Source organism: Micromesistius poutassou (assembly GCF_964030765.1).
Source record: "Micromesistius poutassou genome assembly, chromosome: 14".
NCBI classification, from domain to species: domain Eukaryota; kingdom Metazoa; phylum Chordata; class Actinopteri; order Gadiformes; family Gadidae; genus Micromesistius; species Micromesistius poutassou.
This window is the reverse complement of record NC_140284.1, coordinates 6,612,842-6,630,130: the sequence shown is the minus strand read 5'-3', so window position 1 is coordinate 6,630,130 and position 17,289 is coordinate 6,612,842. Positions and strand designations below refer to the sequence as shown.

Genomic DNA, 17,289 nt, shown 5'->3' with positions numbered 1-17,289 from the left:
AATATGGCTGAGGTTGTTGTTGTCCCTAAGGTGGATGCCCCCATACCAGGCAATAAAAGAAAAGGTGAGAACAGATTCTATAAAGGATTTGTAAAATAAAGACAACATAACCTTATCGACATTGAAAGAGTTATGCGTTAACGTCAAAAATTTGAGTTTATTTTCTATCATTGTTCCCAGATATTTATACTGGTCAACCATCTCTATGCAGCCTCCATTTATGTAAGTAGGTTAAGGAGAACAAGATTGGTTTCTTCTAAAATCAATGGCCATATATTTTGTCTTTGAGATGTTAAGCTGAAGAAAAGACTTGTCACACCAACTGACTCATCAAAACTCAATCAATGATAAATGATGTCCATGTATAAATCAATGTATGTATGCAACGCAATAATCTTTCTCCTGAATATATGCTAATGTTACGTTTTTGCACTACAGGAAGTCTCCCACAGTTAGGATCTCCTTCAGCAATCACCCAAAGTTTTAAGTAGCCGATTGCAGGTAGGCTACTACTATTTTTTTTTTCCGATTGCAGGTAGGTAGATGTAATGTACACGTAAAGTGGTCACAAAACTGATCCCCCGTTTCCCTGATGACGGATTTGCGTTGCAACAGCATGTTCCTGGGAACAAATCACAAAGTCGCACCACTGCAGTCCAGTGATCAACAGCTAACCCTGCATTTGCAGGTAGTATAAGTGGCTTTGACTGAGAGCCAACGAGACATGCTGCATTTTCAGGATTTAACATGAAAGTAGAGACTCAACAAGTCAATGGTGGCTGTGGGATTTGGTCAAAGATCAACCCATCTAGTGAGGAGCACATGGCGCCTCTTAAGCGTAATGCACACACCCCTTCTACCTGGCAACACATGTACTACTACACCTGTTACTAAAAGGGAGTTTTGCATGGCTGCCTCATGCAAAACCATGCCTGCTTCCTGCTCTCTTGTTGACGCATCAAACTTAATGGCGGTGTCCAGTGTGACCTTCCAGCTTAAGGTGGAAGTGTTTCTCCTCAGTGCACACACATACACATACACTAGGTGAGCCTGTACTCTCTAAGTTGTATATACTGTATATAATAATCATTTTATTACGGGCTTAATGGAAGCATTTGTTTCTTACTCCAACGATGCGGCGGAATTCCTGAAAAGGAGGAAGGTGCAGCGATATAATTTTACAAAACTTGATTATTGTCCTTTCTAAAAAATGTGTTTTGGACATACATCCTAAAGGTGTAAAGAGGCAGTCCAAGTCTGTAATACTTGAAAGACTCCCCCTCTGTAGCACCTATGTAGAACTTACTGTCTATAAAAGATCACACATTTCATTTCAAAGATAGGTCTTAACATTGTAGAGATAGTCTTATAATGGTGAAATGGTGTAATGGTGTATTAACTGTGACGCCAGTCTTAACTTTTCACATTTGTTTAAATGTGTGCAATGTTTCTTAACAAATTAAGGTTTAAGTAACAACATTTATGTATATTTTGTTCTTGTTTTGCACCTTTGTGTAAAAAGCACTGACATTCCGCCCCACCTATTGGCCGATTGTGCTGTAGACAGGGGTGGGGTGGAATGTCAGTGCTTTTTACAGTACCAGGGTGCCGACCCTGTTAACTTGTCAGGAATCGAAACCGAAACGTTACTATCGTAGAGTTAGGATTACGATGCATCTCGAACGCACCATAATGGTAGGCTATGTTAAGGATGGCAGGACTATCGTCGAGAGCGCGCACTGGAATCAAAAAGCTGCTGAGGATGATGTCCGAAAGTGATTTACAATCACTTTTGGATACAGTCACCAATAGTAAGAAGTTGTTCGTAGGATCTGTCGAAGGTGAGATCCATTTACGAGTACTTTTGTAGGTAGGATGTTTACAGCTGTGGCAAACTCCTCGAATAATTTAACCATTTTATTACAGAAATAATCGAAGCAATTATTTTAAACTCCAACGATGCGGCGGAATTCCTGAAAAGGAGGAAAGTGCAGCGAGGTTTTATTTTACTGTACCTCGCCAAGGAGAAAATTGTCGTGCCACCCAACAGTGAAAAACCACTGCTGGTGGAAAGGACCTTAAAGTTTTGGTCGGATGGAAAGGTGAGTTTTTTTTTTTTTTTTGGGGGGGGGGGGGTATTTTCTATTCAGGGTTACAATTACATTATTATGGTAGAGTTTGTGAATGCCCCTTTTACCTTTCTGGGGCTGACCGCAGTAAAGGACATCGATGTTATTGGCGAAGCGACAGAAATTATTTCCATTTCATACTTTATTCAAGTTAATCTTCCTTCAAAACGAATTGGCATATCGACCGCATATCAAATAACCATTATAAAACGGGTGGCTTAAATCAAGCGATCTGATTGGGTCCCAACTGTTGTATAATGAGCGTATACACACAGCTATGACGCCCATTCAGTTTACAGATTTCCGTATCACTCTGCGACTTGAACTGTTGTTTATTTAATATAAAAGCAATAGCATAGTTCACTGAAGCCTAAAAATATGTTGTATTATAGGCTACCACAGTTAAGACAACGCCCCTTAACTGGTATAATGAGCACATTCCACAACCTGTCGTGATCTATTGCTTAAATATTAAACCTTTATAATCATAGTTGGGCCATTTTCATTACTCGTTGCCATACCCTACAGCTTTCTAGCTGTGGGTCTGGATTTCCAGGCTACCGTTTGCGTAAGAAATTTCAAAATAACAATGTACGTGTAAACGGGGTCTTAGATGTTGCATAAATCATTTCTATATACCCTATCGACAGCTAACCCTGCATTTACAAGTCGTTTAAGTGGCTTTGACTGAGAGCCAACGAGACATGCTGCATTTTCCGGTTTTAACATGAAAGTAGAGACTCAAGTCAAATTGGTGGCGGTGGGATTTGGTCAAAGATCAACCCATCTAGTGAGGAGCCAAGCCAAGGCGCATGGCGCCTCTTAAGCATAATGCACACACACCCCTTCTACCTGGCAACACAGAGTTTTGCATGGCTGCCTCATGCAAAACCATGCCTGCTTCCTGTTCTCTTGTTGACACATCAAACTTAATGGCGGTGTCCAGTGTGACCTTCCAGCATACACACACTAGGTGAGCCTGTACATCCACCTTCCACATACACACACTAGGTGAGCCTGTACTCTCTAAGTTGTATATACTGTATATAATAATCATTTTATTACGGGCTTAATGGAAGCATTTGTTTCTTACTCCAACGATGCGGCGGAATTTCTGAAAAGGAGGAAGGTGCAGTGATATAATTTTACAAAACTTGATACAGTAACAACATTTATGTATATTTAGGGACCGAGCAGAACCTGCTCGGTCCCTAAATATACATAAATATACTAAATATACATAAATGTTGTTACTGTATCAAGTTTTGTAATAATAAGAAGAATCGGACCAATAACTATTGTTATTGGTCCGATTCTTCTTATTATTACAATATATAATAATATATTGAGCAGGTTCTGCTCGGTCCCTATTGTTATTGGTCCGATTCTTCTTCTTATTATTTTTAGGGACCGAGCAGAACCTGCAAGGTCCCTATTGTTTTTGGTCAGATTATTAGGGACCGAGCAGAACCTGCAAGGTCCCTATTGTTATTGGTCAGATTCTTCTTATTATTTTTAGGCCACTTCGACTGCATTTTTCCCCCCCCCCGAACATATACGAAAACTCATTTTTATTTGGCACATTTGTTGGGACTGCTGTAAAATTTGATATTCTAGCCGTCTAATTCAGATTGGCCCCAAGGTGGCGCTATACCAACTATGCCAAAATTTCAACCTTTACACAAGCATAACTCGTCACCCATTGGACCTACACTCATGAAAATTTTGCCACACATGAAAATCCTCATGATGAACAAATTTGCAGATACTAACTTAGCACTTCCGGTAGCCAGATTTCCCGCCATTTTGAATTTAGTTAAAAACAGTAAATTCCCCAAGGATCCCAGGTTTTTCGACTTTCACAAAAATACTTTGGCACATATCATCTATGACCCATTATCTTCAATCTGAAATAAGGATTAGTCTTTACAGTAAAGTAGAAAGTACCCATGAGCCATTGTGTTCTAAAAGGGGTGTGTTTTTCACCCCGAAAATAGTCAATTGCACATATCTACATGAATTGGACTCCTATGATCTTGGACCCCTCTACTAAAGTTGTTGAACAAGATAAAGTCAACATTTTTTCAAATGGGGCGTGGCTTCGAAATGGGCGTGGCCTGTTACTAAAATAGCCACAGTTCATAGACGCAATGTTTGATTTGAGCAGGACCAACTCAGTGGCCATTGGGGACCAAAGTTCTAACTGCTCAAGTAAAATGAAGTTGATTGGCAAAACAACATGGCCGCCAGAGGAGGGTCGATCACTCTGCGAAGACCGTAATAGTTATGAATATGAAATTCACAGGACACGTGTAGATTGGTGCCTGTAGCTCACATACCAAAATTAGTGGTTGTCATATTTATAGCGCCCCCTACAGGAACTTTAAAAATCAGCCCCAGCGCCACGTTTCACTAATATGTATGAAACTCGGTATGCACGTACAACGTGCCAATACCTACAGAAAAGCCTCTTGGACCCATGCCCCAAAACCTACCGGAAGTCGGAAATTTTCTTTTTTTCATTTTCACTCTAGGCGGCAAATTTCACTTTTTCGCCTTGTATTTGAACAAACTCCTTCTAGGGAATTTATCGGATCTGCTTCTAAATTTTTTATGTACAGTCAAAAAATGGTGCTCAACCAACGCCGTGTTATTTGTGACTGTACGTTGTAGGGCGTGTCCGTGGCGTGCCGTCAAAGTTGCCCGTTTTGAATTCGGTGGTCTTATTTTCGCTTTTTTCGCCTTGTATTTGAACGAACTCCTCCTAGGAAATTTATCGGATCTGCTTCACAATTGGTCAGTGCAGTCACAAAATGGAGCTGAACCAACGCAGTGTGACTGTACGTTGAAGGGCATGTCCGTGGCGTGCTGTCAAATTTGGCCGTTTTCAATGGAATTTTTTCACTTTTTCGCCTTGTATTTCAACAAACTCCTCCTAGGGAATTAATCTCATCTGCTTCTACAGATTACATAAGTTCGCAAAAAGTTAAAATTACATAAGTTCGCGAAAAATTTAAATTAAAACTGCGCGCAGTGATGAACGGGACCGAGCACCGGCTTGTGGCTGCGTCACGTGCCGTCGTAACATGTGCGCTGACAAGTTTTAAAGAAGCGCAGTTTTAAAACAACCGCAAGCCGGTACGAGGTCCCGTTCATCACTGCGCGCAGTTTTAATTTGTTCTTGTTTTGCACCTTTGTGTAAAAAGCACTGACATTCCACCCCACCCCTGTCTACAGCACGATTGGCCAATAGGTGGGGCTTGACATGAAAGTAGAGACTCAACAAGTCAAAATGGTGGCTGTGGGATTTGGTCAAAGATCAACCCATCTAGTGAGGAGCCAAGCCAAGGCGCATGGCGCCTCTTAAGCGTGATGCACACATCCCTTCTACCTGGTGTTATGTTCTTTTTAATCAAGAAAAGGGCACGAGACAAGATCGCTTTTAACTCACTTTATTTGTTAAAGGTTTTGGTCTATTGCAGAGCTGCCAACACTGCTGTTTCACTGTGACACACGCTTTTGCCTGCTTACACACGCACACACACCACACATCCGGCAAAAAAAAAAAAGCAGAGACGCGTTCGTTCCTTTCCAAACTCCCCGACGGTAGAGTGAGACAACGGGAGAAACTACCTCGAGACCCCCCCCCACGTCAAGTTAAAGTCGTGCTTATATAGACAGGTAAAGGTAGGCTTCTTCTACAACGTTTAAACCTGCTCACTTCATCTGTGTGTCCGTTGTTGCCCCTTCTTGACTATGTACAAGTGTTGCAGTTTTATTGCATGTGCTCGGTGCTGCCCCCTTGTGACTATGTGAGGATATTACCTCTTATCTACTGTATGTGCTCGGTGCTGCTCCCTGTGGCTATGTGAGGATAATATGGCTGAAATGTATCACAATTGCAACGCATGTACTATTACACCTGTTACTAAAAGGGAGTTTTGCATGGCTGCCTCATGCAAAACCATGCCTGCTTCCTGCTCTCTTGTTGACGCATCAAACTTAATGGCGGTGTCTAGTGTCACCTTCCAGCTATACCCTATAGAGAATGATGGCTGGTTTAGGCAGCCTCACCTGGAACGAGTCAGACTGATTGCATTCTGGGGCTGGGTGAGGCTGCACACCCTTTGCACATTGAGCAAAAAATGTGGGCAGGACGGGTTAGGGAGATCTGCATGGCAACATGTAGCAACAGGTCATGTCTCATAGTTAGATCCCAATTCACCAGATGTGGGACAAAGTCTACGTTTGTGTGGGACAATGTGGGACAATGTGGGATACCCATGCATGCATCAAGGTAGTCTAAAATAACTTTAAAAAAATAAACATTTCTATTCTGCCCTTTGGTTATAACATTACTATGCTTTGCCATCTGGTTGATTCAGTAGCACATAACAGCCTGCAAATAAAAATGTAACAAATATATCCTATTTAAATGGAACTGTATGAGCCATATTCATTTTGTATTATTTTATGTAATTTTGCCCTGTGCCACTAGGGGGCTGTGTGTGTTTGTGGTTCAGCCGACCTCGGGTCAGGCCAGGTAGGCCATTTAACCTAGACGAGACTGAGACACAGGTGTTGCTAATTTGGGAAGCAAACAGTTTTCGACTGTGCCAGTGTGGCTATATTATGTTATATGTTATGTGCCTTGGTGTTGAGCAATTCGGTTTTGTTTGTTTTGGTTCCATATATTATGAGTTACAGTTATTGGCTCGATATGCTATAGGAAGAAAATAAACCTGTCAAATAATTGTAAACTACTGAACTCTCCGTTTTCTATGCTCGAGCGCACTGGGCGCACGTCTAAACTTAATTTCGCCGTTATTAGCAACCAGTACTAGACTACGTTTAGGACTTAGTCAGTACAGGAACTTTCCCAAGTTCTCTCACGTGAGAAATTATAGTGTACAATCAAACTGAGCAGACAGTCAAGGCTATTATTGTTCTTTCAAGTATTGTATTTCAATGTGCCTTTTCTCCAACAACAGGGAGCAACAACATAACCCCAGCGCAACTCAAAAGACCACATTAAAGTGTTTGCTCTAGAACAATATACTGAATGGATGGAAGAAATGGATTTGAAAATGGATTTACTGAACAATGCCAACTAAAGAACACCTGGGTATACAATTAGGCAATAGGCACTACATCAAATAATAAATAAAACCAGAAATACAAATCAAAACTGGTCAGGAGGAAACAAAAACTTATATTAAATAAAATAATATTTTTTTCAGTTTTGTCCATCATAGTAACACAATCAATGCTCTTCAAGCACCATAGCACTATATGGGACGTAGACAGACTCATTTCACAGATTCCTGTGAGACCATGTTGCCTTAATTACATCTGTCGCATATGTCAGGTGAAAACTAAATGTCAAGGGAAAGGCGGTGGTTGAAAAAAGTATTTTTCTTATTAAGTTCGCTCGTTGCTTATAATGGTTTATTTGTTTCCCAGTATCATTTCCTTAATTTAGAAGACTAGGCTACAGATGCGAACTTGGAATGAACATGCGCAACAGGGATTTCTAAAGGTTACTGTACAGTGGCGGAGACGAGTGTCAGGAGCTGAAACATCACTACGGTAGAGCTAAGAAGGTTCTACGAGCGCTTCAGACCAACCTCACCAACGAACGACGTACGAAAGAGATTCATAGCAAAGAACGTTTCGGGAAATACGCGAGATGTTACAACCCGGTATCACACGATTTCATGCTCATGCGCACAAACGTTAATCTATTGATTTGAAAATCGATTCATTGGCCAAAGCACTACTATGGTACGATAGGTGGCACTGTACCCATTTCAACTAGTGGAAATTGAGCCACGGCTGACCTCTTTACGTCACCAGCAACAACTCGCAGCGCAATGAATGAATAAAGATCGTAAACACGTCAGAAGAAAAAATAATTTATTTTGACAGATGTGCCCGAAGTTACTACTTTACAATACTATTCTTATCGGGGGTAACTACATTGACACGACACCGGCTTCCTCCATCTTCTTTTCAACCTTTTAAAATAAATCACAGTTTCTCGTTTTCCGATGGCGACAACAACACGACTAGCGTCTCCTTCTACTTCTGGCTCACGGCCTCGGGAAAAAATCTCATGCCTGTGCAGAACCAGAATCCATTTCCAATCCGATTGAACGTATACATGCACGGCTAATGGGACTTTCAATCTAATAATCTAGGGGTCTTAATCCGACTATGAGAAACCCGATTCGGTCCAATTTGAGTCAGAATAAGGTGTATACATGCATCTTAAAAACCCAATCATAGTCGGACTAACCCACTAATTTGGTTTTCTGAAGTGTCATGTAAACGTACTGAGTGAGTACTGGTGGACCGTGCAGAATCCTGTTGAATTTCTTTCCTGGTTTTAAGCAATTGCATGGACAACGCAGTGAACTCCCGCAAGCAGCAACAAAAGCGGATGCGGGTCAATCCCACACGTTGAAGAGACCAAAAATGGACCAGCCAGTGAGTGCACCTTTAAACAATCACACAGTCCAATTTGAGTCTGAATAAGGTGTATACATGCATCTTAAAAACCCAATCATAGTTGGACTAACCCAATAATTTGGTTTTCTCGAGTGTCATGTAAATGTATTGAGTGAGTACTGGTGGACCGTGCAGAATCCTGTTGAATATCTTTCCCGGTTTTAAGCAATTCCATGGACAACCCAGTGAACTCCCACAAGCAGCAACAAAAGAGGATGCGGGTCAATCCCACACGTTGAAGAGACCAAAAATGGACCAGCCAGTGAGTGCACCTTTATACAATCACACAGTCCAATTTGAGTCCGAATAAGGTGTATACATGCATCTTAAAAACCCAATCATAGTCGGACTAACCCAATAATTTGGTTTTCTCGAGTGTCATGTAAACGTATTGAGTGAGTACTGAGGGGTGTTCCACAAAGCCGGTTTTATCACTTACCCAGCTAAGTTAACCCAGGGTTAGCGGCAACCCTAGGTTTTCCGTTCCAAAATGAACACGGTATGTAAGTTGCTATAGAAACATATGCTCTCAATCAAACCTGGTCGGAGCAGGTTTTGCGCAGGTTAAGTTTGGAAGATAACCCGGTTTTGCTCAGAGTAGGCTATTTAAACCCACGTTTATCGCAGCTTTTACGTGTTAGCCTATTGATATTGGAGCGCAAATAATTCGTGCAATTCACAGAGATTAATTAGACCACGGCTTGACATATTGTCCTTTCCGGATGACTTTTTGCTGGAGAGATATAGTTTTTCACGTGATCACTTTGATATATTTAAATAGCCATCTCCAACCCTACATTGCAAATGTTACCAATCGTGGATCTGCCCTCAGTTCACTACAAACAATTTGCATAGCTTTCCGTTTTTTTGCGACGGGTAGCTTTTTGTACAGTGTAGGAGATGCTGAGCACATAGGCAAAGCTACCGTCTGCCGCTCAGTGCGTCTGTCTTGCGCTGAAGCGGTTGTTGCGTAACTTCATCGTTTTTCCAGGCCGTAAACCCACGAGACGCATGAAAATGGAGTTTCACCAACTTGCAGGTCAACATTATCTACTTTAAGTGTTCCCAAATGGCTCCGAAATGATCCTTGTTGACTTTTCATCTGGGTGTTATATTTCAGGATTTCCTAATGTAATTGGGTGCATTGATGGCACACATCCAATGTGAGCAATACATTTCAACAGGGTGCGTTGCATTATGAACACCTCATGTAATTGTTGTGCTTGTGCAAGATAGCTCAAAGTTTGTAGGCCTATTTGATCGCAGGGCAATTCGATGGGGATCTCCTAGGAGATCGAGGGTATCCATGCCTCCCGACGCTCATTACCCCGTACCCTAATCCCGCTCCTGGACCACAGACAACATTTAACCTGGCACACAGCAGAACCCGCGTTAAGATTGAAAATACATTCGGGATATTGAAGTCCAGATTCCAATGCCTACGTGGACTAAGAGTTTGTCCGGAACGGGCATGCGATGTAATTGTTGCATGCGCCGTCCTCCACAATATAGCCACTCTGCGCAAAGAGATGCCTCCCCACCTTACCCGTTCCTCGAGGAGGAACACATTCCGCAAATGTTTGTAAGGGCTGACAAAGGATGCGAGACCACATTTGCAGAAATCATTTCAATTAAAAAAAAAAAAAACACCAAACACTTTTCTTCCATCATTTTTATTCTTTAGTTGCTGAGGGAGGAAAAAGAATAATTAGTACCTTGAATAGCAATATCATAATCGTCCACTTTGAATTTCTGCTCGAGATCGGTAAAATATGCGGCCCGTTTCGCCATTTTGATCAGGATTTCCATGATCCATACATCACGTCTTTATAGGTTTGCCGTGAACGCGCACAACCCTGTGTTAACCAACCCCATGTTGATTGAACTAATTCATAACCGGTGCTGTGGAACCGACAGCTCTGGGTTAGTCGGCACAGGATCAATCAACCTAGAGTTCAGAGTTAACTCTGTGTTTGTTAAACCTCCGTTCTTGGAACACCCCTCTGGTAGACCGTGCAGAATCCTGTTGAATATCTTTCCCGGTTTTAAGCAATTCCATGGACAAAGCAGTGAACTCCCACAAGCAGCAACAAAAGCGGATGCGGGTCAATCCCACACGTTGAAGAGACCAAAAATGGACCAGCCAGTGAGTGCACCTTTATACAATCACACAGTCCAATTTGAGTCTGAATAAGGTGTATACATGCATCTTAAAAACCCAATCATAGTCGGACTAACCCAATCATTTGGTTTTCTCGAGTGTCATGTAAACGTATTGAGTGAGTACTGGTGGACCGTGCAGAATCCTGTTGAATATCTTTCCCGGTTTTAAGCAATTCCATGGACAACGCAGTGAACTCCCACAAGCAGCAACAAAAGCGGATGCGGGTCAATCCCACGCATTGAAGAGACCAAAAATGGACCAGCCAGTGAGTGCACCTTTATACAATGTATGATGGTGACATTCTTGACGTATGATTTGCATGGACCCATCACTGTTTTCACCTTTCAGGAGTTGTCCCCTCAAGGCCCAAAGCTGAAGAGAAAGATTCAGTCCACAAAAATACCGGCGTCCCTTGATCAGTCCGGTGAACAGTTTTGCCGCTGGTTCTTTCAGCTCCTAAACAGCCAGAACCCCTCCTTGGATCAGAAGCCCCCTCCAGGAGCCTGGGGACCACAACTTTTCTGCCCAGATGCAAAACTAGATATAACATCTAGGTACAACTATTTATTAAACACATTTATTATTTCTTTAAAACTGACATTTCCTCCACAATATACAATACAAAACTTGATTATTGTAATTTCTGAAAATGTGTTTTGGACATGCATCCTAAAGGTGTAAAGTAGTGATCGACTGATATATCGTCCGGCCGCGATAATTTTTTTTAGATTTTTCAAATAGATTTTTTCCTTACATGATTTACAGACAGTTCAATCAATGTTCCATTTTTAAATTGAGACTTGGAACATTTGTTATCATTGTGTAATTTTTATGATGTAAAGGGAGCAAAGCAGTATCAGCTCCAAATATCAGTGTAAAGATGCTCTGTAGCACCTTTGTAGCAATTACTGTCTATAAAAGGTCACACATTCAGTTCAAAGAAAGAGTAGGTCTTTACATTGTAGTCCTGTATACAGATAGTCCTGTAATGGTGAAGTGGTGTAGGCCTAATGGTGAAATGCCAACTATTAAAGTTGGCGTCACCATTAAATGTTCCGCCAGTCTTAAAGGTCTCATTCCCCGGGAAACCGTTTATTACACCTCCTTTTGAAATATGATTGGTCACTCAGAGTTACATATGCATGCTGAACGTGAAAATGTTCTCCTACTTCGATTGCCTGCATTAGCAAATTAAAGAAAATACACACATAAACGCTTGGATCTGAATAGCCTCACCAACTGACGTCAGTTGGTGAATTAGTATTCATGGCCTCGCCCACCTTGGCTTGCTACGGCCCACGGGAAGACGGTATTGAGTTTGTGCCTGTGCTATTTGCGGCTGTTGCTATTTGGCGGCAACGTTGCGTCTCTTGGCCAAGAAATAAGAGTTGAGGAAGAAATGGTTGGATCGGACATTACCACTATTTCAACATTTACGCGGCTCGGGCACGGCGATTGAATACAGAAAGAAGAGCCGCCTCGGGGCACCGCGGCAGCCGGAGCTGAGCTCCCGGGCGCGGTGCACGGCAGCCGGTCCCCGCGGTCGCGGTCCCCCGGCGACTGTGCCCCGGCCGAGCTCCCGGACTCCGGTGGTGCACTCCCGCGGGCATGACGATTGAATACAGAAAGAAAAGCCGCCTCTGGGCACCGCGGCGGCCTGAGCTGAGCTCCGCCGTGTCCCAGGGCAGCCAGGTCCCCGTATTGTATTCAATCCCCGGGGCACGGCAACCGCGGGGAACAGCGCGGTGCACGGCCCCCCGGACACGGTGCCCCGAGGCAGCTCTTCTCCTGTATTCAATCAACCAGAAACCCAGAAGGAGCCCAGTGGTTCTCCTTCTCCCTCTCTCTCTCCTTCTCTGTCTCTCTCTCTCTCTCTCTCTCTCTCTCTCTCTCTCTCTCTCTCTCTCTCTCTCTCTCTCTCTCTCTCTTTCATTCTGCCTCTCTGTCTCTCTCTCGTTCACCCTTTCTCTGTGTGTCTCTCTGTAAGTTGAATTGGTATTATTACTGTGACGGACAGTGCTGTTAGCCAATCAGAGGCGAGTCATTTGCATGTCATGAATAAGCCAAAATCGGGTCGTTCTTCCCCGCCCACCTCCTCCACCACACTAGAACAGTGTGAAACAGGAGCACCAGAGCATTTCTTTCACCAAAACCGACTCACAGGGCATTTATTGCTACTATTGACCAACGCAGAATTAATGAAAAAACGGTGCAATGACACCTTTAACTTTTCACATTTGTTTAAATGTGTGCATGTTTCTTAACAAATGAGGGTTTAAGTAACAACATCTATGTATTTTTTTTTCTTGTTGGTTGTACACCTTTCTTTAAAAAAAGCACTGACATTCCACCCCACCGCCCCTGTGTACAGCATGATCGTCCGACATGTGGGGCTGTACCAGGGTGCCGACCAGGTTAACTCCTGTCTGCTGTCGCTGGTCAGGGAGGAAGGGCTGTTCTTCTCCCCCAGCTTGGAGCACCACAGATACCGGGTTGTAAACCCCCTGCACAGGCTGGCTCTTGTCGCCGTGGACGGCACCATCAGGCGTCCACCGTCCAACGACATCCTGGGGAACTTCGAGCAGGTGTTTGGTGTCATCTGCCTGGAAAAAAAAGCAAAAAAACAAACAAACTGGAAGATTAAGTTTACAGATTTACTTATCAGAAACGTTAGGTGGGACTTTGATGAGCTGAAACGCCGCTTTACATAATAATAATAATTTTGAGATTTAGAAGCCAAAGGTGTGGGTGCTCTGGCTCATAATACAGATGCATGGTTTAGTTTGAACACAGGGCGGGACTGGGACAGATTCGGAAGGGGGAAATCAGGCACCAATTACTGATTTTTTTTTCTCTCTGTCAGGGGTTAAGTAAAGTTTAGTTCTTCGCATACGGTTATTCAGAGAGAACAGTTTTAAATTGTAATGATTTTTTGTTTGTTTACATTCTGTCTGTTCAGAATCCTCCAATTAGGGCGGGTGGTGGCGGAGTTCACAATGTTAACATTGTTAATTAGAGTTTAGTTTATTGGTTTGAGTGTGGATAAGGAACTGAACGTTTTAAAATGATTTTCTTTTTAATTATGTTCATGGTTATTGGTTATGGTTAATACTGGGCTCTCTGCACAATCCTAACACGGAGCACGAGAAAGATATTTCCGTTCTTTTTATTCTTAGCTTTTGCGATGAAACAGCAAAGATTAGTATGCCTTTTTTTGTTTGGATACTGATATTGATTCAAGCACTAACAATCTGTTTAACCCTAACCCTTTTCTCGCAATTGTAACTTGCTTCCCCCTGTGGACGTAGAGTATACTACAACAGTAGTCTCTAAATAGTATAATGGCCACACTATTGATGCAATTGATGATTTATTTTATTTGATGGACATTGCAATAAATATTTAAATACATTTGAATTTCTTAATTTTTGCGATACAATAATCACATTACATTTTGTGGTCCAGTTGACACCCCTAGTACTCTATATGTACTCTCTGGCAAAAAGTCTTGTCATTAATCTATTCTAATGGATAAAGTTTTAATCAACACAAAAAGTAATATTCATCAAATTTGAACAATGAAAAAAGCAACCCTTTGAATTACAAGTCCTGGATGAGTATGGAAAACAAGACTCCGGCTCAGTTTTTGTTTTTTGCAATAAGCCTAGCATTTGATACAACTTGGGGATGTTAAAAGGCAGGAAAGGTGCAGCTCTTAGACCTGGATAGATCACCAGAAAATAAAAATATATATTTAAAAGGGTATCTGTTCACATGAAAACAAGGAAAGAGTTAACTCGAAATAGCTCAAATAAAAAAAACGTTCAATTAAAGGAATACACAGAGAAAGGGATTGCCATGTCTTTCCCAGATACACGTGTTGTTTATTCCATATTCATCATTGTACATCCAGAAAGGGAGTTTACTGGGTTAGCATTTGCTTTCTGTTAGCCGCCTCCTTTGACTTGCAGAGTTACAGTAGCCTAGCTCCAGGTCATGTGAGGGAAATACACAGACTGGTCTTATCTTAAACTAACAATATCTAGTTTACAAACTAACTTGAAACCCAAACCCTGATAACCTATTCTGAATTAGAAAATGGATAAACAAGGAGGGTTTATGTGTAATTTACCTGCCTCCCACCAACTGTGATTTTTTTGTACTTTGAGTGAGTATGTTTTGTTGTAGGTAAATTTCCATCTTGTTTATTCATAGGCGTAAAGAAAGACTTTTGAATTTGCCAAATGCACTTCTTTTTTGAAGATGCTTTCAAGATAAGTAATTTCCTGGTTATGTTCTGAAGCCAAATGGATATACTTGTGGTTTATTACCAAATGCAGTAAATATTATTTTGAATATCTATATCTTGAATAAGACAAACAGAAACTGCTTGATGTTGACAATACTGGTCTCTTTTTCAATTGGTTAAATACATTGACTGTTTCACTCATCACATTAGCCAGGCCAAAGAGCACAGCGGGTTAACAAATGTGCTGGAATAATTGTGTGGTGAAATGTTACATTGGAATTATTCTTGGCAGCCATTAAAAAGCCTCTGGAACTGTTAATATCTCGGACTAGGGTGGACCACTTTTACTTAACTGAGGCCAAAGTTGTGGGAAGGGGAAACCACTTCAGCTATTGATCTCAAAATGTCACCTCCCCACACCCCCCTCCCAGAAAGAATAATATCAAGTTGATCGCCTTCTGTCTTTATGACTGTGAGCGGCTCTGCATTTTAATAGGTGGTTTGGCTGCGGGCACGCCACTCTGTCGCAAGGGTTCAAAAATACTGCAGCAAACCATGCCTGCAAACAGTTTGACACTGCTGGGTTTTTACTCTAGAATCGTTATGAGTATTTTCTCATGAAGTGGCACGCCTATGCTTTGAAAAAGTTTATAGGTAATAAACTCCAAAAAACATTCAGTGTAATAGTCTGCATGTCTGTTTCTGATAATAGCTCAATAGTTTGTCAGTTGTTAGAAGCATACTGGGCCGTAAGATTCAGGCCATTTTACTCATTGACACACAGATTTAGGGGATTTAAGTTCCATTAGTGACAATTCTCGTTTGTAACAAGTGTTAAGTAAAGCGGCACGGTTTCCGAGAAAGACCATTTGTATTTGTGTTTTGGTGGAAATTTGCCACAGTTCTCTCAAATATTTGGAGATTTTGTTTTTTGGGGGAGTGGGTGACTTAAATGGATTTGGAATTGCAATAGCATCATCAACAATGATATTAGAATTTGGCCAGCCTTTCCTTTGACGATGTCGTTTTAATTTAATGAATTTAACTCACTTTAAAACGTGCAGATGACATGAGCAGTGCAAGTCAAGTAGGCTTTTGTTTTAATTAAAACAATGAAAAAGACCTTTCCCACACAAAATAATGATATAAAAAACATGACAAACCGATTTTTTCTATAATCTTAGCACTTTAGGCCTCTGACTGGTGACAGAAAAAGGGGTTCTCTAGGCTATGTGTTAAAGAGACCAGCAGAGGGCGGACTAGCTACACCAAAACGAAAACATTTTCATCCCTGAACAAATCCAAACCTTTCGCATTGGTCCACATGATAGGACATCTCACACAATCTCTGATTAGACCCACAACCTGAGCAAGATAATTAGCTGCTCTCCATTAAGAATATGATTTAAAAGAAAGTAATTGAATTGTCTTTAATTTATTCCAAATTATTCCATTGATTTTGGTGAATGCATAAGAGGCTGAAGAACCAATAGGCCTACACAGAGGAGTTCTAATTAGCATTTGACACATTTATGTGTGCTTATTGAGGAGTATGAGTCATTTGAGGAGTATGAGTCAAATGCAACAACATTTTTAGCTGTCATTGTTTCACCAGCCCAGCACTGTTTCATAAAGCAATTCCTTCAAACTTTAATCCTACACAGAAAACTTCAAAAAACAAAGAAGGATCGGGAATGAGGTCAGTGCTCTTTGGCATTTGTTTGAAGTTAAAAACCACAATCCATAGTTCCTCAGGCGGAGCTATACGCTTTCACATCCAATGTTGCGGTTACACCTTTTTTGTATTCAGAGTTTAGGCTAGAGCATCTATAGTATACCATCTCTCACATTGCCCGTGTCAGGGCTAGCTAGCCTAAGTTGACATCATTGTTCATATCCACACAATTATTATAGACAAGCTTTCCCTTTTGGACAATGGCCCCCCTCTGTAATTCTGTGGGTGTATCCTTACCCTTGTTATGTATGATTATCCCATGTAAACAGTGGAAACAGAAGAGCACTGTGGAACGCACAGTATCCCAAGCATCAAACAAGCCCTGAGTGAAAAGATCCTGGCCTGCGACGCTCTCAATCAGCGTCAATTTAAACCAACCCTGCTATTTCTGTTGGCGTTCCTTCAGCGGAAGCACCCCTTTCCTTGAAACACACTAAGCACACGTACGTTGACTTCACACGACCGTATCAAGAGACCTTCGGCCAGTGCATTCCAATATACT

At 41.7% G+C, this 17,289-nt stretch overlaps 1 protein-coding gene across 2 annotated transcripts; it reads left to right on the top strand.

Annotated features, from left to right (window-relative positions):
* The first annotated feature begins 1,677 nt into the window (after positions 1-1,677).
* LOC311358671 (uncharacterized protein C3orf38 homolog) lies at positions 1,678-14,214 on the top strand. Of its 2 annotated transcripts, XM_084478782.1 has the most exons (8): positions 1,678-1,841; positions 1,927-2,102; positions 8,523-8,618; positions 8,806-8,901; positions 10,690-10,785; positions 10,973-11,068; positions 11,152-11,357; positions 13,175-14,214. In XM_084478782.1, exons 1-8 carry the CDS (start codon positions 1,703-1,705, stop codon positions 13,512-13,514), a joined length of 1,245 nt encoding a protein of 414 aa, XP_084334908.1. In that variant the 5' UTR covers positions 1,678-1,702; the 3' UTR covers positions 13,515-14,214. The 2 variants fall into 2 exon arrangements, with proteins under 2 accessions (XP_084334908.1, XP_084334909.1); XM_084478783.1 differs by lacking the exon at positions 8,806-8,901.
* Positions 14,215-17,289: the final 3,075 nt, after the last annotated feature.

Coding starts and splice junctions, on each gene's coding strand:
- LOC311358671 (XM_084478782.1), top strand. CDS start 1,703: ATGTTAAGGATGGCAGGACTATCGTCGAGAGCGCGCACTGGAATCAAA. Junction 2,103..8,522: donor AGTTTTGGTCGGATGGAAAG/GTGAGTTTTTTT, acceptor CCTGGTTTTAAG/CAATTGCATGGACAACGCAG. Junction 8,619..8,805: donor GACCAAAAATGGACCAGCCA/GTGAGTGCACCT, acceptor CCCGGTTTTAAG/CAATTCCATGGACAACCCAG.